This window comes from Gallus gallus, chromosome 2 (assembly GCF_016699485.2).
Source record: "Gallus gallus isolate bGalGal1 chromosome 2, bGalGal1.mat.broiler.GRCg7b, whole genome shotgun sequence".
In the NCBI taxonomy this organism is placed as follows: Eukaryota; Metazoa; Chordata; class Aves; order Galliformes; family Phasianidae; genus Gallus; species Gallus gallus.
Window position 1 is genome coordinate 49,950,593 of NC_052533.1, and position 20,534 is coordinate 49,971,126.

A 20,534-nucleotide genomic window follows, 5' to 3' on the forward strand; every position below is an offset into this window, starting at 1 on the left:
GCAATTTCTTAGTGGCAGATTCTGTAGCTGGTTGCCCATAACTGTCAGTAACATGTGTGGATGTATGTTTCCATTGGATTATAGTAGCGACTTCCTTAGTTGTCTTGATGTTTAGAGCTGTTTTTGGTCATCTTGAACTGCTATTTCAGCTATTGTGGTTTATTGATGTGTGCTGTGTGCAGCTGTTGAAAGAAATATTCTGAAGTGGCTTGGGAGTGGGTTTTTTGCAGCGAGGTGTTTAAAGATCTTTTTATTTAAGTTTTGCAGTTCTATGAACCTGTCCATGAAGACCTTTTCTGATACGTGCCATTTGCAAATATTTCTGTTTGCTCTTGGAACTTTCTAGAGTTTATCTGTTGCTTCACGAATTTTCTTTTTAAAGGAATGTGCACCACTTTTCTTAAACTTTGCTTGGTAATCTTACTATGAGGAGAACCCTGTATCACTTTCCTAAGGTAACTGCACTGTTGCCTACTCCAAAATAACTAGTAGTAAAACTTAACTGATAAGTTAATGAGAACTGAAGTAATGAACCTCTCTAATGTTCTAGGAAAGAGCTCTCTCCGTTCTGGTATTGTTACTGCATATTTTTATTACAAAGCTTTTATTTCTCATCTGCATAGGTCAAGAGGACTTGTCTAGGCAGTCTGAGATGAGGCTCCTGAACCGAACGCCGGAACAGGAACGCCCTCGGATCCTGCCTCCAGACCAGCGTCCCCCAGAGCCCCCAGAGCCCCCGCCTCTCACTGACGAAGACCTTGATTATCGGACAGAGAACCAGCATTTGCCTATAACTAACTCTTCTTCAGGAACAGATCCTCACGCAGGAGTGAAAGCGGCACTTCTGCAGCTGCTTGCTCAGCATCAAGCTCAGGCAACAACAGAGGAGCCCGTACAGACGAGTGTGGATTACCAGGCTAGAGACTCCTATGTAGCAGGCCCAGACTACAAGGACAACTTTGGATCATCTACCTTCTCCTCTGCTCACTATGGTGGTAGTGATGGCATAGGAAGTGGGTCATCGGGAGCACTAGAACGAAGGAGCTTCCTCGGAAACTCAGATATTCAGCCTTTGGATAACTACAGTACTGCTTCATCTCACTCGGGTGGTGCCCCTCCTCCGTCTGCCTTTTCAGAGTCCTTTCCCAGCTCAGTAACTGGTTATGGAGACATTTACCTCAACGCTGGCCCCATGCTATTTAGTGGAGATAAAGATCATAGGTTTGAATACAGCCACGGCCCAATCTCAGTCCTGGGGAACAGCAGGGACGCTTCTGTGGGGCCGGAGAGTACTCATTCCTTGCCTACTAAGATGCACAACTATAGCTATGGAAGTAACTTGCAGGAAAACCCTGGTGGCATCAGCCACATGCATGGACAGACCTGGACATCTCCTGCACAAGGACCTGGCTACTCCCAAGGATATAGGGGGCACATTAGTACATCTGCAGTGAGAGGGCGAGGCAGAGGATTACCATTTTGAGTATCTGTTTTTCCTCAGGCACATTGTTTTTATCTGGAAAAACTTTTTTTTTTTTTTCCTAGCTGCAGTTTAAAGCAGCAATTCAACAGACTTGAATAATATTAATTCAACAGCTTTATTTTTATGTGGAAAAGGGTCTTGCATACAGTAGGAAAAATTAAAAATGCTTAAAACTCATGCTGTCTGAAAAATAGATGAATTGATTGTACATGTTCACAAACTAGGTCTGAATTTTTTTTTGTATTTTGGCGGTTTTAAGTGGATGCTAAATTTAGGGACATCAGCTTTTTATGGCACTCTTTCAGATCTTCTGAACTATGCACATTTGTGCTTTTTTTGTAAGTTTGGACCAACTTTTATGTAAAAAAAAAAAATTTACAACAATCAAAGCAGGGCACTGATTTATTTGGTATTTTTCTTTTTACAGAACTACCTTTAGTCAAAGGTCACTGTCAGTCATTGCACTGCTTTCAGTGTTATTGTGGAAGGCGTACTTTGTGCTCATTTCAGATAATAAAACACAACCTTTCTCTTGATGCAAAATTTTATAAATATTTGGTCAATGTTAATTTTTTCTTTCCAAAAAAAAAAAAAAAAGAAAAAAAAGAAAAGAAAAAAAGAATGGATGTTCTGGTAAAATGTTCTCTCCATCTCCCGGGCTTGTTTATATATAAACTGTTTTACTTGAATGGTAAGTGCCTTAACACGTAAGCTTAAGGTCTGCAAAAGTTGGAAGTACTCTATAAATCAATGCTAAAGTAATACTGAAACCTAGATAGTTAAGAAAATCAGATAATATTAGGAAACTCAAATAGGTCATAACTTTCTGTTGTTTACTTCATGTGGACCAGTTATTTAGACATCTAATCTTACCTTGATCAAGTCATAATTTCCAAATTGAACTTCGTAAGAAGCTACAAAAGTGAGAAGAGTGAAGAGCGTAGTTTTTCCTCAGCTCCTCTTTGGAGTTGTAGTAATTGATTTACTTCCTCTGCCAAATAAACTATGCTTGTTATGTCCTTTCCAAGTGGTGAAAAAGTTTTTCCTCTTAAATGTCAACAGCAGTAATTACTGTATGTGAAAAGCTGACACTATCTCCTTTTTACAACAACTACTGCATTATGGGAAGTAAACAAAGGACAAATGACCAGTATTAAAAGCAAACATTTTACACTAGTTCTAATTCTGTAAACTCTTGATTGTGCCAACTAATCGTCCTTGTATCTGCTATTCCACCAAGTATTCTAGTGTCGGAATTGAGTCTCTCTGAACAACTGATAAAATGACTGTAGTTAAAACTCTTAATTAACCAAGAGCCACTCCTCAATAATCATAACATCGAGCATGTTTTTTTTCCTGTGACGACAAGTGGTCCCTCTCCTGCAGAGAGGAGGTATGGTTATATTTTGCATGTACGTAAAAGAATGTTTTTAAAGCCCATATTGGAAACAATTTTCCAACTGATTATCCAGTTGACAAATCGGTACCTTATGTAACTGAGTGTTTAATTATTACTTTTTAAAAAGTAAAATTTCTACTTACACTCTTTCAAATGTAGTCTTGTCAGTGACTTTTTGGACTTTCAGAATAGAAGCCAAAGTTGTTGATGTTTTGTTTTAATTTAAAAACCTAGTTCTTGTTTATGGCCAAGTACCACGTTGCAGAGCATGGAGAAAGTCACTGTGCTGACAGTGTAGAGTGAGGATCTGGGAGATGGAGATGTCCCTGTAAGCCCGGCAGCTGCCTTTACAAGGCACAGAAGGGAATCTTGCCCTCTGAAAACAAAATCAACCCAGACAGTCAGGAACAAATGCTTGTGGCCGTGTGCTTTAGGAAAACCACAATTTGACAGTGCAGTAGGTAGACTTCCTTGAATAAGGACACCTCAGTAACATTTTTCTGCTAGTTGAATTTTAAAGGCAGAAATCATTATTCTCGTTTAGGTACGGACAGTGTCAGCTGAGGCTTTTTTGTTTACTAACTGATAGAAAAAAATTCCCAAGAGGTTCAGATAGTTGGTTTTTTCGAGTCAAGTAAGACTTCTAAAGCTCTTAGGCCATTGTTTTCACTAAAAATGTGCAGTCTAGTGGTACTCTGCTGCACTTGCAGTGTAAATTGGAAAAAAAAAAAGCAGGCGAGTTCAAATGGAGGGTAGATTTCAAGGAGGTTTGACTTTCAGTACAAAAATGTAAGGCAGTTTTAATGTTTCCTGCATCCTTCCTGGAGGTAAACATTAGGTTATTTTAGTTCATTTAATGCAGAGCTGTCAGTCTCTAAGTGAAGGACGGGCAGTGCAGTGCCATTGCTGGCTGGCATCACTGCTGCTGCATTGCTCTGCTGAGATGGATTTTAGTCTGCAGATGTAAAAGCAAAGCCAACGTGACTAACTGTGGCTGTGATGGATTCAAAGGAGATGGAGTAGACAGCTGACTTGCAGATGGATCTAAACCAAAACTTGTACACTGTTGCAGATGCATATTTCCCCAAATTCAGTTTAAGGATTACTAGCCTGTGACCGAAGACTATTTGCCTGGGACAGCGGTGCTGGTGTAGCACGGGGGGGGCAGTCAGCATGGGATGATGGCTGAGGAAGGAGGCCTATGCCTTCTCTGCAGCCTGGGGATCTGCCTGGCTTCCCCTGGTCTGGGCCTGGTCTAGGAGTTGGCCAGGCCCGAGGGCTGCCCACCTTTGGTTGTGCTGGCCCTGTGTGTGATTTATCAACATTTCTTTTCTGTACCATATTACGAGGTGCTTACATCAGTTCAGAATTTGGCCCTTTTGAACAAACTTCACTTAGCAGAGTGAGTCAGTGCTAGTGCAACTTTTGGCTTCGCGTGGCCATTGCGTTTCTGCTGCAGTAGCAGGCATTCTGAAAGCCGCGTGATTTTCTGTGGAGCCATGGCTTTTGTTACTTTCCCACCTTCCTCTGGGTTTACATTTTCTGTGCTACAATTCCAAAGTGTGCTACAGAGACCTGGACACCACATCAAAAAGTAAGTGTTGTGTGCTTGTGTTTCTAAAACATAGCAAAGTACTGTAACCATGGACTGTGGAGTAGCAAGTGTTCATTATTTATACTGAGCGGTCGTTAGCCATACCAAGAGGAGAAATGTGAGTACGACTGGACTGCTGTGGATGTGACTTAAGACACTTAGAGTATTAGAACACTTAAAATCAGCCAAAGGAAAAGGAACTGACTTCTATCGTGGATTGCTAGTTGTTACCTGAAACAGAAGGAATGGTGTTTGGGAAGGGGTGTAAAAATACATGTCTTTAAATGTTAATATAATTTCCTTGGGAGGTGGGCAGAAATTAAATGGCAAATTTCTGTATTTTCTTATGTTTCCACAAAACAGTCTATGTTGAATTTTCTTCTTGCCATGGCAGTGTGAAAGCAGAGGTGCCGAGTGCTGTAGTGTTGAGCTCTCCATGGTTTAGAGCTCTGCCCTTCTGCTGGTCCCTGCTGCAGGTGGGTTCTGGTGTGTTGCAGTTGCATTGGGATCTGTTTGGTCACCGACAGTGAGAATACACGATTCCTCTTGTCTGTGGGCAAATTGGATCTCAGACAGTGAATTCTGTTTCCAAGAGAGGAAATCTCATGTATTTCTTTCATTCTCTTTAGTTAATGAAACACACGAGCATTTTACATGCAGCATTTCTCCAGTCTGTTGTTACAGGATTTGTATAGGAGGAAATTTGGCTGTTTCCCTTCTTGATGGTTGTGGGATGTTCTTCATACATGAGTGTGTTAAGAAGATGAAGAATCACAGAAAAGTGATACAAATTCTGTATTTAAAAAATGAAATGACCTTGGGTTAAAGTTGAACTAACTTTTGCTTATCAGGGTGAAGAATACTTTATTGCAGGAGTTATTTCAAGACAACATAATTTAAAATAATCAAACTGTTATGCTTCAGCTTGCTTACCCTTCGTTATTTTAAGCCATTTGTATATAAATGTATCGTGTGGCTTGTAAATAAAATACATGAAAACTTGAAGTCTCTCATTGTTTTTCCTCTTTGGTTATCAAAGGCAATTTTAAGAGAGCTTTGGATTAATTAATTTTTCAAGATCCAAGGGAATATGATTTTTCAGTATGTTAAAACGTTGTTAGTTATTCAAATACATATTTACTTCTCTGCTGCTTTTTGAAGGAGAACTGCAAATGCTTGCTGCTGGAGCTGGGCTCCTGGGCATCGCGTGGTTTGGCAACCATGTTGCAAGCATGGCAGCATGCTGGGACGCAAGTTGGAGGGTGAGTGGGAGGGTGCTGTCACTTCAACAATCTCCTATCTGAGTGTTTTCGGGGCAGGGTGCAGATAACAGGACATTCTTTGCTAGTGCTGGTCTATCAGAAATACGGTTGCTGTTCTCCCCCTCTCCAGCTTGATAAAGAGGCTGGTGTGCGTGCTAAGGAGTAGTGGGAATCGGAAACAAAGGGACAGATATTTTCAGGATCTGGTGATGCTGCACTGTTGCTGCTGGGGCAGCAAGGCAAATTGAGCATGGCTCCAGTGATTGTGCTATGAGTGCCTTAGACCTCGCTGCTTTGTTTTCCTGCTGTTTCAGCTAATATATTGAAAAAATATGTTTTTTTTTCCCACAAATGCTGTGTTTCCATCCAAAGCCAAGCCACTGGCTGCACCTTCCACACTGTTAGCTGCAGGCTGAGCAGGAGGCTTCTGCCGTTACACCAGCAACTTGTTGATAAAAGAGAGAGGGTGAAGGGGAAGTCACAGGTCAGTGCTGGTCATGCTGATGTTAGGCTGACAGTGCCTAGCAGTGGCCAAAAGGATCTTCTTGTCTGGGAGAAAATATATTGGCAGCAGCTCTAAGAAAAGCCTAGGCTGTTCTTCAGGCAGGCAGCTCGTTCCACGTTACTCAAGTGGTGACCTGCACACAGGAGATCGGATGGGTGCATGACATGGGCTGTGCAAGGGGCAACAGGAATCATCCCAGCTGGATCTGTGTGCAAATGAGAAAGGAGGGGCGCAAATGGCTGCAGTACCACAGCCTGCATCAACACATGAGGACCGCATCTGCCATGTCAGTGGCAAAAAAAAAGGAGAAAAACTATTCCATCTTGCAGCTGTGCCATTAAATTAGATGAAACAAGACTTGGTTGCTTCTATTTGTAAGGTATCCAGCAGCAGGGATTACACCCACCAGCTCCCCACTGCAAGGGGAAGTCAGAGCTCCTGGCAGCCACAGCAAACAAGCGGAGAGAGAATTTAGCTTGACAAATGAGAACTTCCTTTTCCCAGCCAACTGAAATTACTTCCATGGTGCTAGAGGGCTCTCCTTTGAGCCCCTTGCATGTCGTGTCTCCTTATTTCAGATTCTTTTTATTACCCATGGAGGGAGCTTGCCATCAGTGTGATTTAACTTGGGAGGAAATTTGAGTCTACTGCAATTTTTCATTTTCTTCAGGCATAACAGCACTTGCTAATAGGCAGTACTCAGATCACTTTTCACAGCACAGTTTCAATTTCACAGTGTCAGCTCCCACATAAGAGTTCCCTTGCTGTCCCCCTGTGCCTGCTGGGCTTTCCAGCTCCCTGCACTTGCAGCCCCCAGCCTGCTCCTACCAGGGTGGGCATGATGCAATGGATGGAACCTCTCCCTCATCCTACCTCTCTCAGCTGAACTTAATGGCTTGTGCTAGAGTTCGTAATGGTTGCTGGCTTTATCTCCAAAGAGTGGCGGCAGGAAGATGCCCCTTATGATACATTTTCTTTATGGAGATAGGAATTCATGCAACTGTCTTCTGGGCTTCTTCTCTAGATTAAGAATAATAATGCCTAAGCCAAAAAACAAACAAACAAACACCTTTGCTTTCAATAAATCACCATATATTGAGCCATCAGAATGGCCCGGGCTCATGGCAAAGTTTCCTGCTGTACTGCATCTGTTCTCCAGAGCCTTTTCTCTTCTGTTCTCCCAGGTAATTCTGAAGCTGTGTTGGGGATCTAGAAATAATGACAGGCATTTTTTCCACTTCCTCTTATAACAAACTGTTTGAAGTAGAAGATTATGGAGAAGGTGTATGAAGGGGTCTTAGAGCTGCACAGCAAACTCTTGCCTTGGAGCTGCATCCCTGCTGGGAGGCTCATGGAGCCAGGAGGGAGGAGGAAGCTGGCCAGGCTCTGTGCCGTGCAGGGCGATGTGTGTCAAAGCAGAGCAGGGAACATGCTTAATGCTGGAACCTCAGAGCATCTTCCAGGTGAAATGCAAGGGAAGCGTCTTCATCCACACGTGTAAGGCCAAAAGTTGCCCTGAAAAAAACAAGACCGTATTTTCTATCCATTTTTTTAGTGACCCACTTTAGCCTTTACAAGAGAAAGCACGTCTGGCATTTCATCCAACGAGAATCTCTCTCATGTATCTTTTTTCTCCCCTTCTTGCCAGTCTGAGCCCTAACTTGCTGTAGCAATCCTCTTCGTAGGGAGCGGAGGCAGATCTGGTATTTCTGGGTGAGAAAATCACTAAATGAGAAACTGACACAAACTGAGTGTGGCAGTTCCCCTACACATACGGGCTCCTGTCAGAGGGGGATGTCTGCCTCTCAGCAGCACAGCATGACCCTTCCCTCATGTCCTTGGGGTGGTGGCAGCTACAGGAGTGCCGCTGTTACTTGTTTGGGAATCCAGGGTATGGAACTTGTTTGAGGTCACACAGAGTGTTCACAGCCAATAAAGAGCTGAATTAGGATGTCCCGTGATTCTACCTGGGTTACAACACTACGCACAAGGATGAGCAAAGGAATGTTCCAGTTTGTGTAGCGCAGCACCGATGTCCCTCTCTGCACTTAAGCTTCAAGGTGAGATAACACGGGTGAGAGGTAAGATTCCTCTTCCATGGACAGCCAGAGGAAGCTGTGAATTTTCTGGAGAAGGAGCTTGTCCAGTAACATTGCTATTGCCATGCAATGACATTTAGATAATAATGTAAAAAACAAATATTGTTGTGTAACAACTTTAAAGACAGCATTATTGACATTGCCATATTCATCTTCTATTTTTCCTTCTGGGAAAAGAAAAAAAAAAAAAGTTTGTTGTCTTCCCCAGTATTTGCTGTTCCTTGGTTGCCCCTGTGTCGATGGAGGTGGGCTGCTTGCAGGATGCAGGGTAAGGCCAAGGCCAGTGCTGCGGGGAGGTGGGGCTCCTGCCTCTGCTGCCCTGCACCACCGCTCGGCCTTTTCATACCTTGTGACTTCTCCATAAAGCAAGTCGTTACAAAGAGTTGCAGTGGGCTGTCAGACTGCGCACCTCCCTGCCTTCCGTGCTGCTACTGAAGAACAGCAAATGTTACAATTTATTTATTGGTGAAAATTGTTCATCATTGCGCAAAAAATCAGGCTAAGAAGTACAGAAGACATGGGAAGCGAACAGAAATCTATTAATGATGTATAAGAGAAGGGGGGTAGCAAGTACTAATTAAAAACTGATCTGCAGACGGTCTGGTGGCTCCATACCAGGAAGGTATCACTGTAAGCCTGGCAGGCTTTGCTAGGAGCTGTGAATGCTTTTCTCCACACATAGCTTCTTGTTACAGATTGCAGATCCCACTCTGTGACTTCCCCACACCTACAGTTACGTGGGACAGTGAAAGAAGACGTGCATGTAGTAGTAAGAATTTTTATTTGCACACTGTATTTGCAATTACAACATTGCCTTCTGGGCACAATGACAAAAAAAATCCCATAGAATTTTGCAGACCTGGTCTGTCATAAACACAACTCTATTTCAGCTTATACCGTAAGATAAACCAGAGATGGCTTTCTCTTTCAGCTGATCTCATGGCAGACTCTTCATTTTTTTTCCTTCTAAACAAGCTTTAACCATGGGGATGTCAATTCCACAGTGACCTCCAGGGAAACCTTCTGCACACTTTTATTGCCGCACCTGTTATGTGTTGTAGATTACAAACATTGCTCCCTTGCAGCCTCGCAACTCTTCTGTTCCATACAATTCATTTAAATATCGATTCTTGCATAATATGGAATTTATAGGAAAGGAATTCTAAAGAGCCATATCGTGTCACAGTATGCAGTCAGTAGGCCGGTAAGTAAATCAAGTATTCTTTCCAATTATTTTTTTTAAAGCAACATTTATTTAAAAAACATTTGCTGTTCTTTCTGAAACAAAATGAATGAAAAAGAAGTGTTTGAGAAAATGTCAGCATTTCAAAGAAGTCTTAATTTTCACCAAAATCTTTTGGTGAAACTGGCATGACTGCCTAGGATGCGTGTTCCTTTTGGATTTGTCTTGGAAGAGGAGTAACCAGTGCCCAACAGTTGGTTTAGGTGTGATCAACTAATATTTCCACAGAATTGAAAAGAAAAAACACAGTATGAGAGGGACTGGTTACACTGACAAGATAAAATATTTTCAGACATCCTTGCAACAACAGAAGAGGCTGCAAGTGACGGTGAAGGTCAGGTTAGTATGCAGAACAACACCGAGTTGAGATCCTTCACTGACATTGACCCAACCTGAGGGAGACTGTTTCCAGGAGTATTTTGAGTGAGAACAATATTCAGAGCCATTTCTGCTCACTGAAAAGGGGATAAATGAGCAACCTTCTACATATTTACCAATGTAACAAGGCAAACCTACCATGAAGGGTGTAGCTTTGCTGCTCACTGACGATTTAATGGGAGAATTCTGCTTGAGTTCCAGTGGAGCCATTGCTTGGCTGCATGACACTGACTGCTGGAGGATTTCAGAGGGCAGGAGAGAAACCATCAACAGCAGCTACTCTCCTGGACACCAGCAGCATCACATTTACAAGCAGTCAGACTCAGGAAACTGTATTTTTGTAAAGAGCATGCTTCAGAGCATACTGGGAAAGCTGGCAGTTGCTGCTGCCCTGCAGAGCACTTCTAAAACCATTTATAAGTGAGAAAGAAAAAGTTGCTCAGGTTGACATTAACTGTTCTGAAATCAGCCAGAAAAAAAACCAAGAAGTCAGGTTTGTAATGGTTGTGTTATGAACCCAGTGTTTTGTGGAAGACCTAAATCATACACTGTATGTTGTTAGAAAATTACATTCAGTGCCTCAGGAGTTCAGGCACTACTAATGATGCATTAATGTTTTAAGGCTTTATTTATTTATTTATTTATTTATTAGCTTTTAGAAAGTAAAACACATAAAAAATATTCTAACTATAATGTTGATAGTTTTATGCTCTAGAAAGAGATCATGGCACTAAGTTTCCCGTCAAAAGAAACACCTCACCAACCAACCAACAAACACCAACAAACTTGAAGACTTGAAACCTCAACCTATGGATTGTTTTTCTCTTTTGTAATACGTAGCACAGAAAGCTTACTACGCTGCGTTTTGGAATACTGTCACGTTTTGCTGTGTGAGTCCTTAATCAGAAAAGCAGAACATTTGTCTCCAGGAGACAAGGAAATAGGTGCTTGGCTGGATTATGCACCTATCAGCTGCACCTAAGGTACTGGTCATAAAAAAAAAAAAAAAAAAAAATTATAGAAGACTCATTAAATTAATGGCTAACGGAGCTAAAAACTGTTTTACCCATGATAACTGCTTGAGAATCTCCCTCTGGAAAGAGCTACACTTCTGATCATGGCATAAATCCTTTCCATTTGCAGTGAAATTCAACAACACAAGTATCCCTCTATAGCTCTATGGAGACTGTGACCTCAATTTCTATAGCATTGTGCATAAAAATGTAGACTGTTGTATTGGTGTGAAATCGTTCCTGCTGTCATTGCAGATTTTACATTAGATAGAAGACGAAATCCAACCCTCTGTTAAACTCAGAAGGTATTCCCATTTAATTATTCAGTGACAGAATATCCCTTTTGAATAGATTTTTAAAAAAGCAACTAAATTCTGTTTAAAAAATAGACGGGTGTAATTTGGCTTGGAAATTCAGCTCTGCTTGATACAGTGAACTATACAAACGTATGGATTATCTGTGAAATCACTGGAGATTCTCAACCATTCCAAGCCCTTGCAGACCAACAGCCTAACAAGGGGATTTCTTTCCTTTTGTTAAAAATAATGTTTTGGGGTCTACTTGCATTCTTTGCAGCAAATCTGAAAGATACTTAGGAAAATGGAAGTAGCTTTGCAGACTTAAATCAGAATCTGGAACATTTTAATGACCAGTCATAGCACAGATGCTCAGAGCATCATTTCCAATTGGTACGGGTTGGAAAGCACAGCTCTCTCTCTGCTGGTACAACTCCTCCTGAGACGTGTGCATTTGAAATCTGCTCTGGAAGTCTTTTTGCTTAACAAGTTTAGGGAATGGAAGGAGGGACAAATAAAACATTTGGTACTCTTCTGTCATTAATCAGTGGTTATGCTTAGCAAGAGGAGGCGTCTTTGTTATAATTTGATTCCAATACCTAGGTGTTGGTTAACTTCACACTAGAAGTAACATCACTAAGACAAATTTCTATATAGAGGACTAGAAGAGTTTAAAACTATTTCTAGAATTGTGCCCCATTTCTCTGCCTGCATTCATCATTCACAGTGGTCTGTCTGGAATGACACAGTGGCAAAATAACTAAGAGTGAGTACTGACTTTTAAATCAGATGAAAAGGGATTGTTTGCACTTTCACAAGTGATGGAGAGGTGCAGACTTCCACCAAAATATACTTTGTCTTGAAATCTTTTTCTTTTTTTCATGTAGTGTCTCTAGTTTAATGATCTTTGTACCTTAGATTTATTATGCTTCACAATTTCCCTTCCATATGTAGCAAAGATCGGACATTTCTTGTGCAGTTTTTATAAGACATGCATATTGAGTTTGCTACAATATTCTAAAAGTGAGAGTTGTATCATTAGGTTCACAGAAGGATTATAGACAGTCACGGTCACCAGGGCCATGACATAGGGTCAGTTTCTCTAATCCAATTTGTGGACCTCTGGGAGCAAGACGGGACAGCAGAAGGTGGTCCGGCATGCAGGCTCTCCACCACCACCTCTGTGGCTGCAGGGAGGCTTTTCATTGCCATGGGTTTAAAAGCAAGGACACAGTGGCAGGAGCTCCAGGACACTCCCATCCTGAGATCTCTCTTGATCTTGGCTGGAGAGGAAAATGTTATAATAAAGCTGTAAATTGTTTTAGCTCTTTATGCCTGGTGGACAAGGAGTGACAATACTGCTTTTCAAGGTCTTGATGTATTGAAGACATCAAGGATGGGGTAGCTAGTGTGTAAAATTAAGGAGGGTTTTTATGTGGAGTGTTATGATGTCCGTGTTTGGGATATTCACAAAAGTGCTATTCTACTAGATGCTATTCTAACCATTGTGTGAAGAAATGAGGGAACAATGAAGAACGCTAAGCACCTACCTTCGTGTTTTAACGCAATTAAATGTGAGGTCACACATAACCAATCAATGACATCAGTCACACTTACAAAACAAGAGGCAAGAAGCTGGTATGAAGTGACAGTGAAAAGGAGCGACTGTTACCTTCCAGAGCGAGGCTGAAGCTAACGTTAACATGATACACAGGCTGAGGACTGTTAATCAGTAGGACTGCAGTGTCTGATTGTAAAGAGATCACTACTTTAAAACATAGCAGAAAAGCTTCCAAAAACAATTACAGGCCTAGAAACATGCCCTAATGTGACCTTAATGTCTGTATTTAATGGTTGCAGACAATATTCAAATGTTATTTGATCACCTATCTTCAATATAAATTTGATGCATGACTCTTTAATGCTATATAAAAATGTAAATTATAATCCATTGATGGAAGCTAGTGTTAGACAAAGGCAGCCTGGACAAAAAGCAGATTTTTAAGTGACAGGTTAGTCTTAGGATCAACTTCAATTGACAGACGTCAACATGACTGCCTTTTGAAATCTTTAAATATCAGAGATCTTTCTAATGATAGTGTTGTATGGTCTGGTTTAAGTGAAGTTGTTGGTTATATGCGGAAGTTGTTGGGTGATGTTTACACCTGCCATTATGCAGGATGTCAGGAAAAATACTTCATTCTGGCACCAACTGGATGGATGGACAGTGTGATTTGGGATTTGATGAAATCTATGTATAGCTGACTAGGCAAATAAGAACATAAGGATTCAGTTTTAGTTGGTGTAATCCAGGTTTTAATAAAAAGATCTGTAATCTGTAACTCTTAACAAGTTAGCATCATTGAAGCTATTAATTTCACCACTCTTTGGTACTCAGTAGGCATGGATTTTGCTTGGTACCTAAAAAGCTTTTTGTATTTACCTCTTTGAAAGATGCTTAGAATTTTGAATTAGTTCAAAAGAAAAAAAAATAGGGAGAGGGAGGAGAGAAAAACAAACAACAACTGAAGAGGGTCCACATGACCTCAGGACAAAGGTAGTGAAGCAAGAGCCTGAAAAGAATGTGCAGGAAGTGAAAAGAAGGAGGATGCAGGCGGATTACAGATGGAGGTGCCTTTGCTGATCACTTTCCAATTGAAGTCGCAATTTGATATTACCACTAGTGAGGTGACTGACAGCTTCTGTGGTGAAATTTGCTTTTGGAAAAGCTCACTTGAGTTAGCTTTCCTGTTTCAGACATCAGTAAGTTCAGTTTAAAAAATACTTTAAACTATTCAAGCTGTAATTTGATTTGAAAGCAGTTGGAGGAGCTGCTTTGTCAGCAGAACTATGGAGCAGTGGTAATCAGTCCAGCACGGACAAGTCTGTGTGGTACAGATAGCTATGAGAAGGGTAACTTAGGAATTGCTTAAGTCACAAAAGAGTTTAAGAGTCCTAAGATCAGAGCAAAAGAGAGAAGTATCTGCTTCAAATGGAGCATCAGCTGAGGAAAGAAAATAGAAATGGCTGGTGGAAAGAGAATATGGAGAAAAGGCAAAGCATGCTGTGAAGTCTGTGAAGAAACAGAAAAATGAATGCAGGTCTTAATATCTTTCTTGAGCTTTCTATTCTTTGATGTAATCTAAAAGCAGAGGTGCAACACACTGTGCTTCTAAGGAGCCAACCTTACACTAAAGGGCCTCCTTGCCAAGAGGTGCTTTAGAGAGGAATCTGCTATGCTGAAGATTTTCCCCAGGCCTGGAAGTAACCCCAGCAATTGAACTATTTGTTTTTGGATTCCTACATAGCAACAGCCTAACCACTAGTAAAGGTATATACTTTCATTAGATGCGTTTCTGCTGTTTTTCTCTGTGATACATCAGTACAGTTATAATGAAACCAGAAACCAGCTTTTTCTGTCTGCACACTGGAAAGTTTACAAGACAAAGGAAAGTTGCTTTGTAGCACATCTTCTGGCAATTTAAAAGCTTCTGAAATAGAATTTAGTACTAAAGTAACTGTAACTGGACTGAAGCTGAATGTTCTTTTTAAATTTATAGTAAATGACATATACTGAAAAGTCCCTATGCACACGGACTTTATTTTTGCTTAAAACTCACTTCTCTCTGAAACACACATATGCTTTCTTGTAATTCATGGACTGAAAAATAGTGTGCTCTGGGGCTGCTGAGGGGAGAGGGTACCTCTTTTTACTTTCACAAGGTAGTTTTCTTCCCTTCTTCCCTCCAGCTTTGTCTCCCATCAAGGATTTACTATTTCAGAATACATATATATATATGCTGAATTTTGTGTGTATTTGGGTATGTATGTGTGCATGTGTACATAGATATGCTGAGTATATGAAGACTACTTAACAGGCAGGTGTGTTAGGAAGCAAAGCGGAAGAATGGGATCTAGATAACAGCTTTCCCACATCCTTTTCTTACGTTTTTTTTCTGTTGTCTTCCTACAGCAACTTTGTCTGTGTCCTTGCAATATTCAGACAGATCTAAACACCAGATTTCGTTTTATGTTTAGAAAAATCTTTTACTATTACTGGTATGGGCATGTCTGCCTTGTACAGTTCCTACTGCACAATCCCATGCACAAATGCAGGCTAGGCAGGGGACAGATTGAGAATAGCGCCGATGAGGACTTCAGGATGTTCACTGATGAAAAACTCAATGTGAGCTAGCAGTGTGTGCTTGCATCCCAGAAAGCAAACTGTATCCTGAGCTGCATCAAAAGCAGTGTGGCTAGCAGGGCTAGGGAGGTGACTGCTCAGTTCTACTCAGCTCTTCTGAGACTTCACTTGCAGTACTGCATTGATATCCGAGACCTCCGGCATAAAAAAGGACACGGAACTGTTAGAACAAGTTCAGAAGATGACCCCAAAGATGATCAGAGGGCTGGAGTACATCTCCTATGGAGACAGGACGAGAAAGCTGGGTTTGTTTAGCCCAGAAGAAGAGAAAGCTCTGGGGACACCTCACTGCAGCCTTTCAGGACGTGAAAGGAGCTAATAAATGGGAGGTGGACTGACTTTTTACACAGTCTGATAGTGACAGAACAAGGGGGAACAGTTTTAAACTGAAAGAAGGGAGACTTATGTTAGATGTTAAGAGGAAATCCTTCACTTAGAGGTTAGTGAAGCCACATCCCTGGAGGCACTCAAGGCCAGGGTGGCTGGGGTCCTGAGCAGCCTGCTCTAGTGGGTGGCAACCAATCCACAGCAGGTAGGTTGGAAATAGATGAACTTTAAGACCCCTTCCAACTCACACCATTCAATGACTCCATGATTCTACTTGTTGAAGTAGTTCTATCATCTCCAGCACTATAAACCAAGAGGATCTTTAGCAAAGCGTGATGCTGTGTGGCTGAGTGGTACCGATTCCACCAAATGCTCCAGCAGATGACTACTGAGAGTGGAACCCCAAAGGACATATCAATTTTGTTCTAACAGAAGAGGCAGCAAAAGCAGGCTTATTTCCATGGAAAATCTACAGGAAAAGCCTTAAGATATGGTTGATGCACAAACCATTTTGTGGAGGAAAAAAAAAAGGCGGGGGGGGGGGGGGGGGGGAGGTAAGAGATAAATACAAGACTTAGAAGAGAGAAAGTCATGGTAACTCAATCTGCTTAAGGCATTCTCTCTGAGTGAAGTTAAGGGGTGTTTGTGTGTTAAAAAAATCTGTAATATAAATGATAGAGATCTGATTAATGGAAGGAAAGTTCTGTCACCTGCTTACTAGGACAATCTTGTAGCTGAGGGAACTTAAACCAGGGAAACTTTCAACTGTGTACTTAGAAAGTATACAAAAATAATATTTCTTCCTCACCTCATAGCAGTGAGGGTGATAAGCTAGAGCAGAATCAATGTATAGACCATCCAGTGATTATTCTGAAAGGAAATTAAAGGTTGTCAGAAAATAAAACTAGATGTAACAGAAATCCTGGAAACAGAGATTTAAAGGTTCTTTGTGCATGCCTTCTATATACTTGGAACTTTATTTAAGAAGTTATTCTAAGTACAAAAATACTGTTCATAGCGTAAGCTGTCTTCAGTTTCAACAGAGATGCGATTTGGCAGTTCACTCATTTGAAAACAGCCCCAGTTTCTCAACTTTGTCTACATACTGCTTTCTTAGCATCTGGAAATAACAACCAAATCATTTTGTTTGGTGTAATTTAATTGCCATAGCAACCAGAAGACTACTACAAATTTGCAGACAGAAAAAAGCTTTAGGAATGTGGAACGATAAGTAATCAATAGATGGGACCTTAGTGCCTTCCTGAAGTAAGCAACACAAGGTGCACACTTGGCTCATATGCAAGTGTTTACTCTCCTCCTGATCTTTTTTTTTTTTTTTTTGGAGATCCCTGATATCTGCAACTGCAAAGTTTAACTAAGCTTAAGATAATAGACACAAGATTACACAGAGATGTCAGACATCACAACAGAGAAGTGAAGATGCTTCTTTTTTGCCATCTCCACTGTAGGAATATCAACATGTTAATTCCTAACATCTGTTAAGGGAATACAACTCAAAAGCGTTATTTCACATTAACCTAATAATTTTCATTAAGCCACACAGGAGGCAGTGGTTTGATTTTAAAAGTGTTGTGCAACTACTACTTATAATCCAATTACTGCTGATACTACTCCCCAGTTGGCAATCAGTGTTTTTTGAAGTTCATATTTGCTCTGTTATTTGTGGTTTATGCTCTGTAATCATCCACAGAAGTTATCAATTAAGTTAATTCTTCTTCCCTTGCTGCAGCATTAGCTCAATGTGATTCTTGAAAAGGGAATGATTTGCATCAATGTAAAAAAGGGGTTCTTCCATTTATAAGTATTTACACTAATATATCAACCACAAGTTCAGCAGTCTGAACTCATGCAATTCCCTCATGCAGCTTACAAGTATTTAAACCCAAAAGCAAACACTTGTTGACTCTAAGTAACAGCTCTTAGCTATTTTGACTACACAGCAATTAGATTGCGGCAAAACACATGGATAACAGGTTTGAATGTATTTTAATACAGCATTAAGCAGCATGATCACTGCTGCCCATAAAAGCAGGGTAATACACATTTTTGATAAACGCAGTCCATTCTAAAATAATTGTTAAAAAATTCAGCCTGACCTGATATCAAATTCTTTGCCTCCTAATTTTCTGTTGCTACTTAAATCCTTTCAGTCTTCACCCCAGTAACGTGATTCACCGTAAGCTTAGAAAATGAAAAGTCCCTTGAAGAATATATGCAGGGGGATGGAAGCAAGACTTACTTGTTTTGCCCATGTTACAATTCCCTTCTATCTGCAGTCTGGAAATGTGACAGTAGAGGTTACACTGAATTACAGTGACATCTCTACTCATGCAATCCATCTTGCCCTGTGCAGATCACAACAGTCTCAAATGCTTCCAGCCCGGCATCTTCACCTGCAAAAGCTCTAACCCAGCACACCTGCGTGAAGTGCATCAGCCTCTGCTGGAAAATGGAAGCTCTTCCAAGTAAGAAATGAAAGAGACTCAGATCTTTGATCTGCAGTATGCAACTACCACCAGTACTTGAATTCAGACTGACATCTGAATAAAACAAACCTCTTTCTTCTGTAAGAAAAAGTATAAATACAATAAATCCTGTCACTGTTACCTGAAAAAAAAACTGAATATTGAGAATTAAGCAACTCTGGGAATGAATTTTAACATTCGAAAATTACTTCCCTGCTAGTGCTTGAATATATAACTTCTTTTTAGTACCAAAAATACTGGCAACATGAACTCCTAATACAGGAGTACTTTCTACTCTAATTGAAAGGAATACACACTAACCTACTGTCAAAAGCCTTCCACATCCAGTGAACAGTTCAACCCACGGGTCCATGAAATTTATTCTGCGTTTTATATAAACCAACATTTTCCTTTTTATCAGAGAACAGATCGAACAGCGACTGCGTGACTTTGTCCAAAGTTCATGTCCTGGTAGCCTTGAAGCTATTAGTAACAAGTCAGTGCTTATTCAGAAGAAAAATACCAACTAGACAGGTCTCGTGATCTGTGAAACTGTGCAATTCTTTCAATTTTTTCCCTTCTTCTGTCTTACTAAAGAGTGGGATGGTATTTTTTTTTTTTTTTTTTAGTATTATCAGCATTGGCTTAATTTTTGTCCTGCTGAAAGAGAGAATGGAAAAACTCTTACTTTAATAGCAGTAATGTTAGCAGTATTCAAAATGTCAATAATAAACTGTACTGGAGCAGTCCTTTTTAGCCATAGGAGTTACTCTGCTGTATATAAACATATGCATATATGGTTGAGAAAAGGAATATGTCATAGTCACAAGTGGTGGAAGGCAATGGAATTCACCTGTGATTTTACTGCACAAGAACAGGCAAGAGTTCTAGGTGTTAAACTACGAATTACAATTTATAGTGCTGTTAGAATTTGAAATCCAGTAAGCAAACCTCTGAAATGATTTTAAATGCTGCAACACAGAGAGGGTTGGTGAAACAGAACATATGACTATTTGGCTGAAAACACTACCTGGATGTGAGCAAGTGGAAAAGGCAAGAAATGAGTAGTAGATAAACAGTAAAGTGACCTTATTCTGGCATACCCCACTGCTGCTAGCCCAGTACTTTCTTTCTCTGGGAGTACAATAAGGATGACATAAAGCTCTTTTAGTCAAATCTAAAACTGTTTTAAGGAAAGGCATAGATTTGCCCTTTGAGCTAATAATTTTGTGAAAGTAAATTCAGAACTCCAAATTGAATAAGTGCTCCTGAACTCCAAATCTGCAAAGCACATATTTTAAAGAAAATGGCAGAAAATGAAACTGATCCAACTCTTTGTGCTTTGTGAGAGGTTCAGTTTAAAAGAAAAGCTAGTTTAAGCACTAAATTTGATTGTGAACTGATTGAATACTATAACTACGCTGCACTTACAGCCCAGAAGGCCAACTGTGTTCTAGGCTGCATTAAAAAAGGGGTGGCCAGCAGGGGCAGGGAGGTGATTGTCCCCCTCTACTTGGCTCTTGGGAGGCCCCATCTGGAGTACTGCATCCAGGCCTGGGGCCCCCAGTACAGGAAGGATGTGGAGTTCTTAAAATGGGTCCAGAGGAGGGCCACTAAGACGATCAGAGGGCTGGAGCACCTCTCCTATCAAGAAAGGTTGAGGGAACTGGGCTTGTTTAGCTTGGAGAAGAGAAGGCTCTGGGGATACCTCATCGTGGCCTTCCAGTACTTGAAGGGAGCGTATAAACAGGAGGGGGAATAGCTGCTTACGAGGGTGGATAGTGATAGGCCAAGGGGGAATGGTTTTAAACTGAGACAGGGGAGGCTTAGGTTAGATATTAGGAGGAAGTTCTTAATACAAAGGGTGATGACACACTGGAACAGGTTGCCCTAGGAGGTTGTGGATGCCCCATCCCTGGAGGCATTCAAGGCCAGGCTGGATGTGGCTCTGGGCAGCCTGGTCTAGTGGTTGGTGACCCTGCACAAAGCAGGGGGTTGAAACTAGATGATCATTATGGTCCTTTTCAGCCCAGGCCATTCTATAATTCTATGATTCTATGAAGTATACTACTCTTAATATACCTTTAATTTCCTTCCTTTTAATATGAGAAGTAGTTTAGCCATCTGAAATTATATTACCTAGGTCAGCTGGCACACAAGCTTCTGAGGGACTGGGATATGGAAATCATTACATGATTCTTCAGCAATCAGAGGATGCAATCTTCCATTTAACTTCCCAATATAA

The 20,534-nt window shown here is 40.9% G+C and overlaps 1 protein-coding gene and 1 long non-coding RNA gene across 11 annotated transcripts in view; one reads left to right on the forward strand and one right to left on the reverse strand.

Moving 5' to 3' along the window:
- CDK13 (cyclin dependent kinase 13) overlaps positions 1-5,481 on the forward strand; it is a 62,743-nt gene extending 57,262 nt beyond the window's left edge. For all 10 annotated transcript variants that reach the window (XM_040689290.2, XM_040689298.2, XM_040689306.2 and 7 more), the window contains exon 14: positions 624-5,481. In XM_040689290.2, the coding sequence (XP_040545224.1) occupies positions 624-1,483 (860 nt within the window). In that variant the 3' untranslated portion in view covers positions 1,484-5,481. The remainder of the gene's footprint in view (positions 1-623) is intronic.
- LOC121112012 overlaps positions 1,870-20,534 on the reverse strand; it is a 29,715-nt gene continuing 11,050 nt past the window's right edge. Inside the window, exon 2 of the long non-coding RNA XR_005855726.2 lies at positions 1,870-7,758. This is a non-coding gene — a long non-coding RNA (uncharacterized LOC121112012). The remainder of the gene's footprint in view (positions 7,759-20,534) is intronic.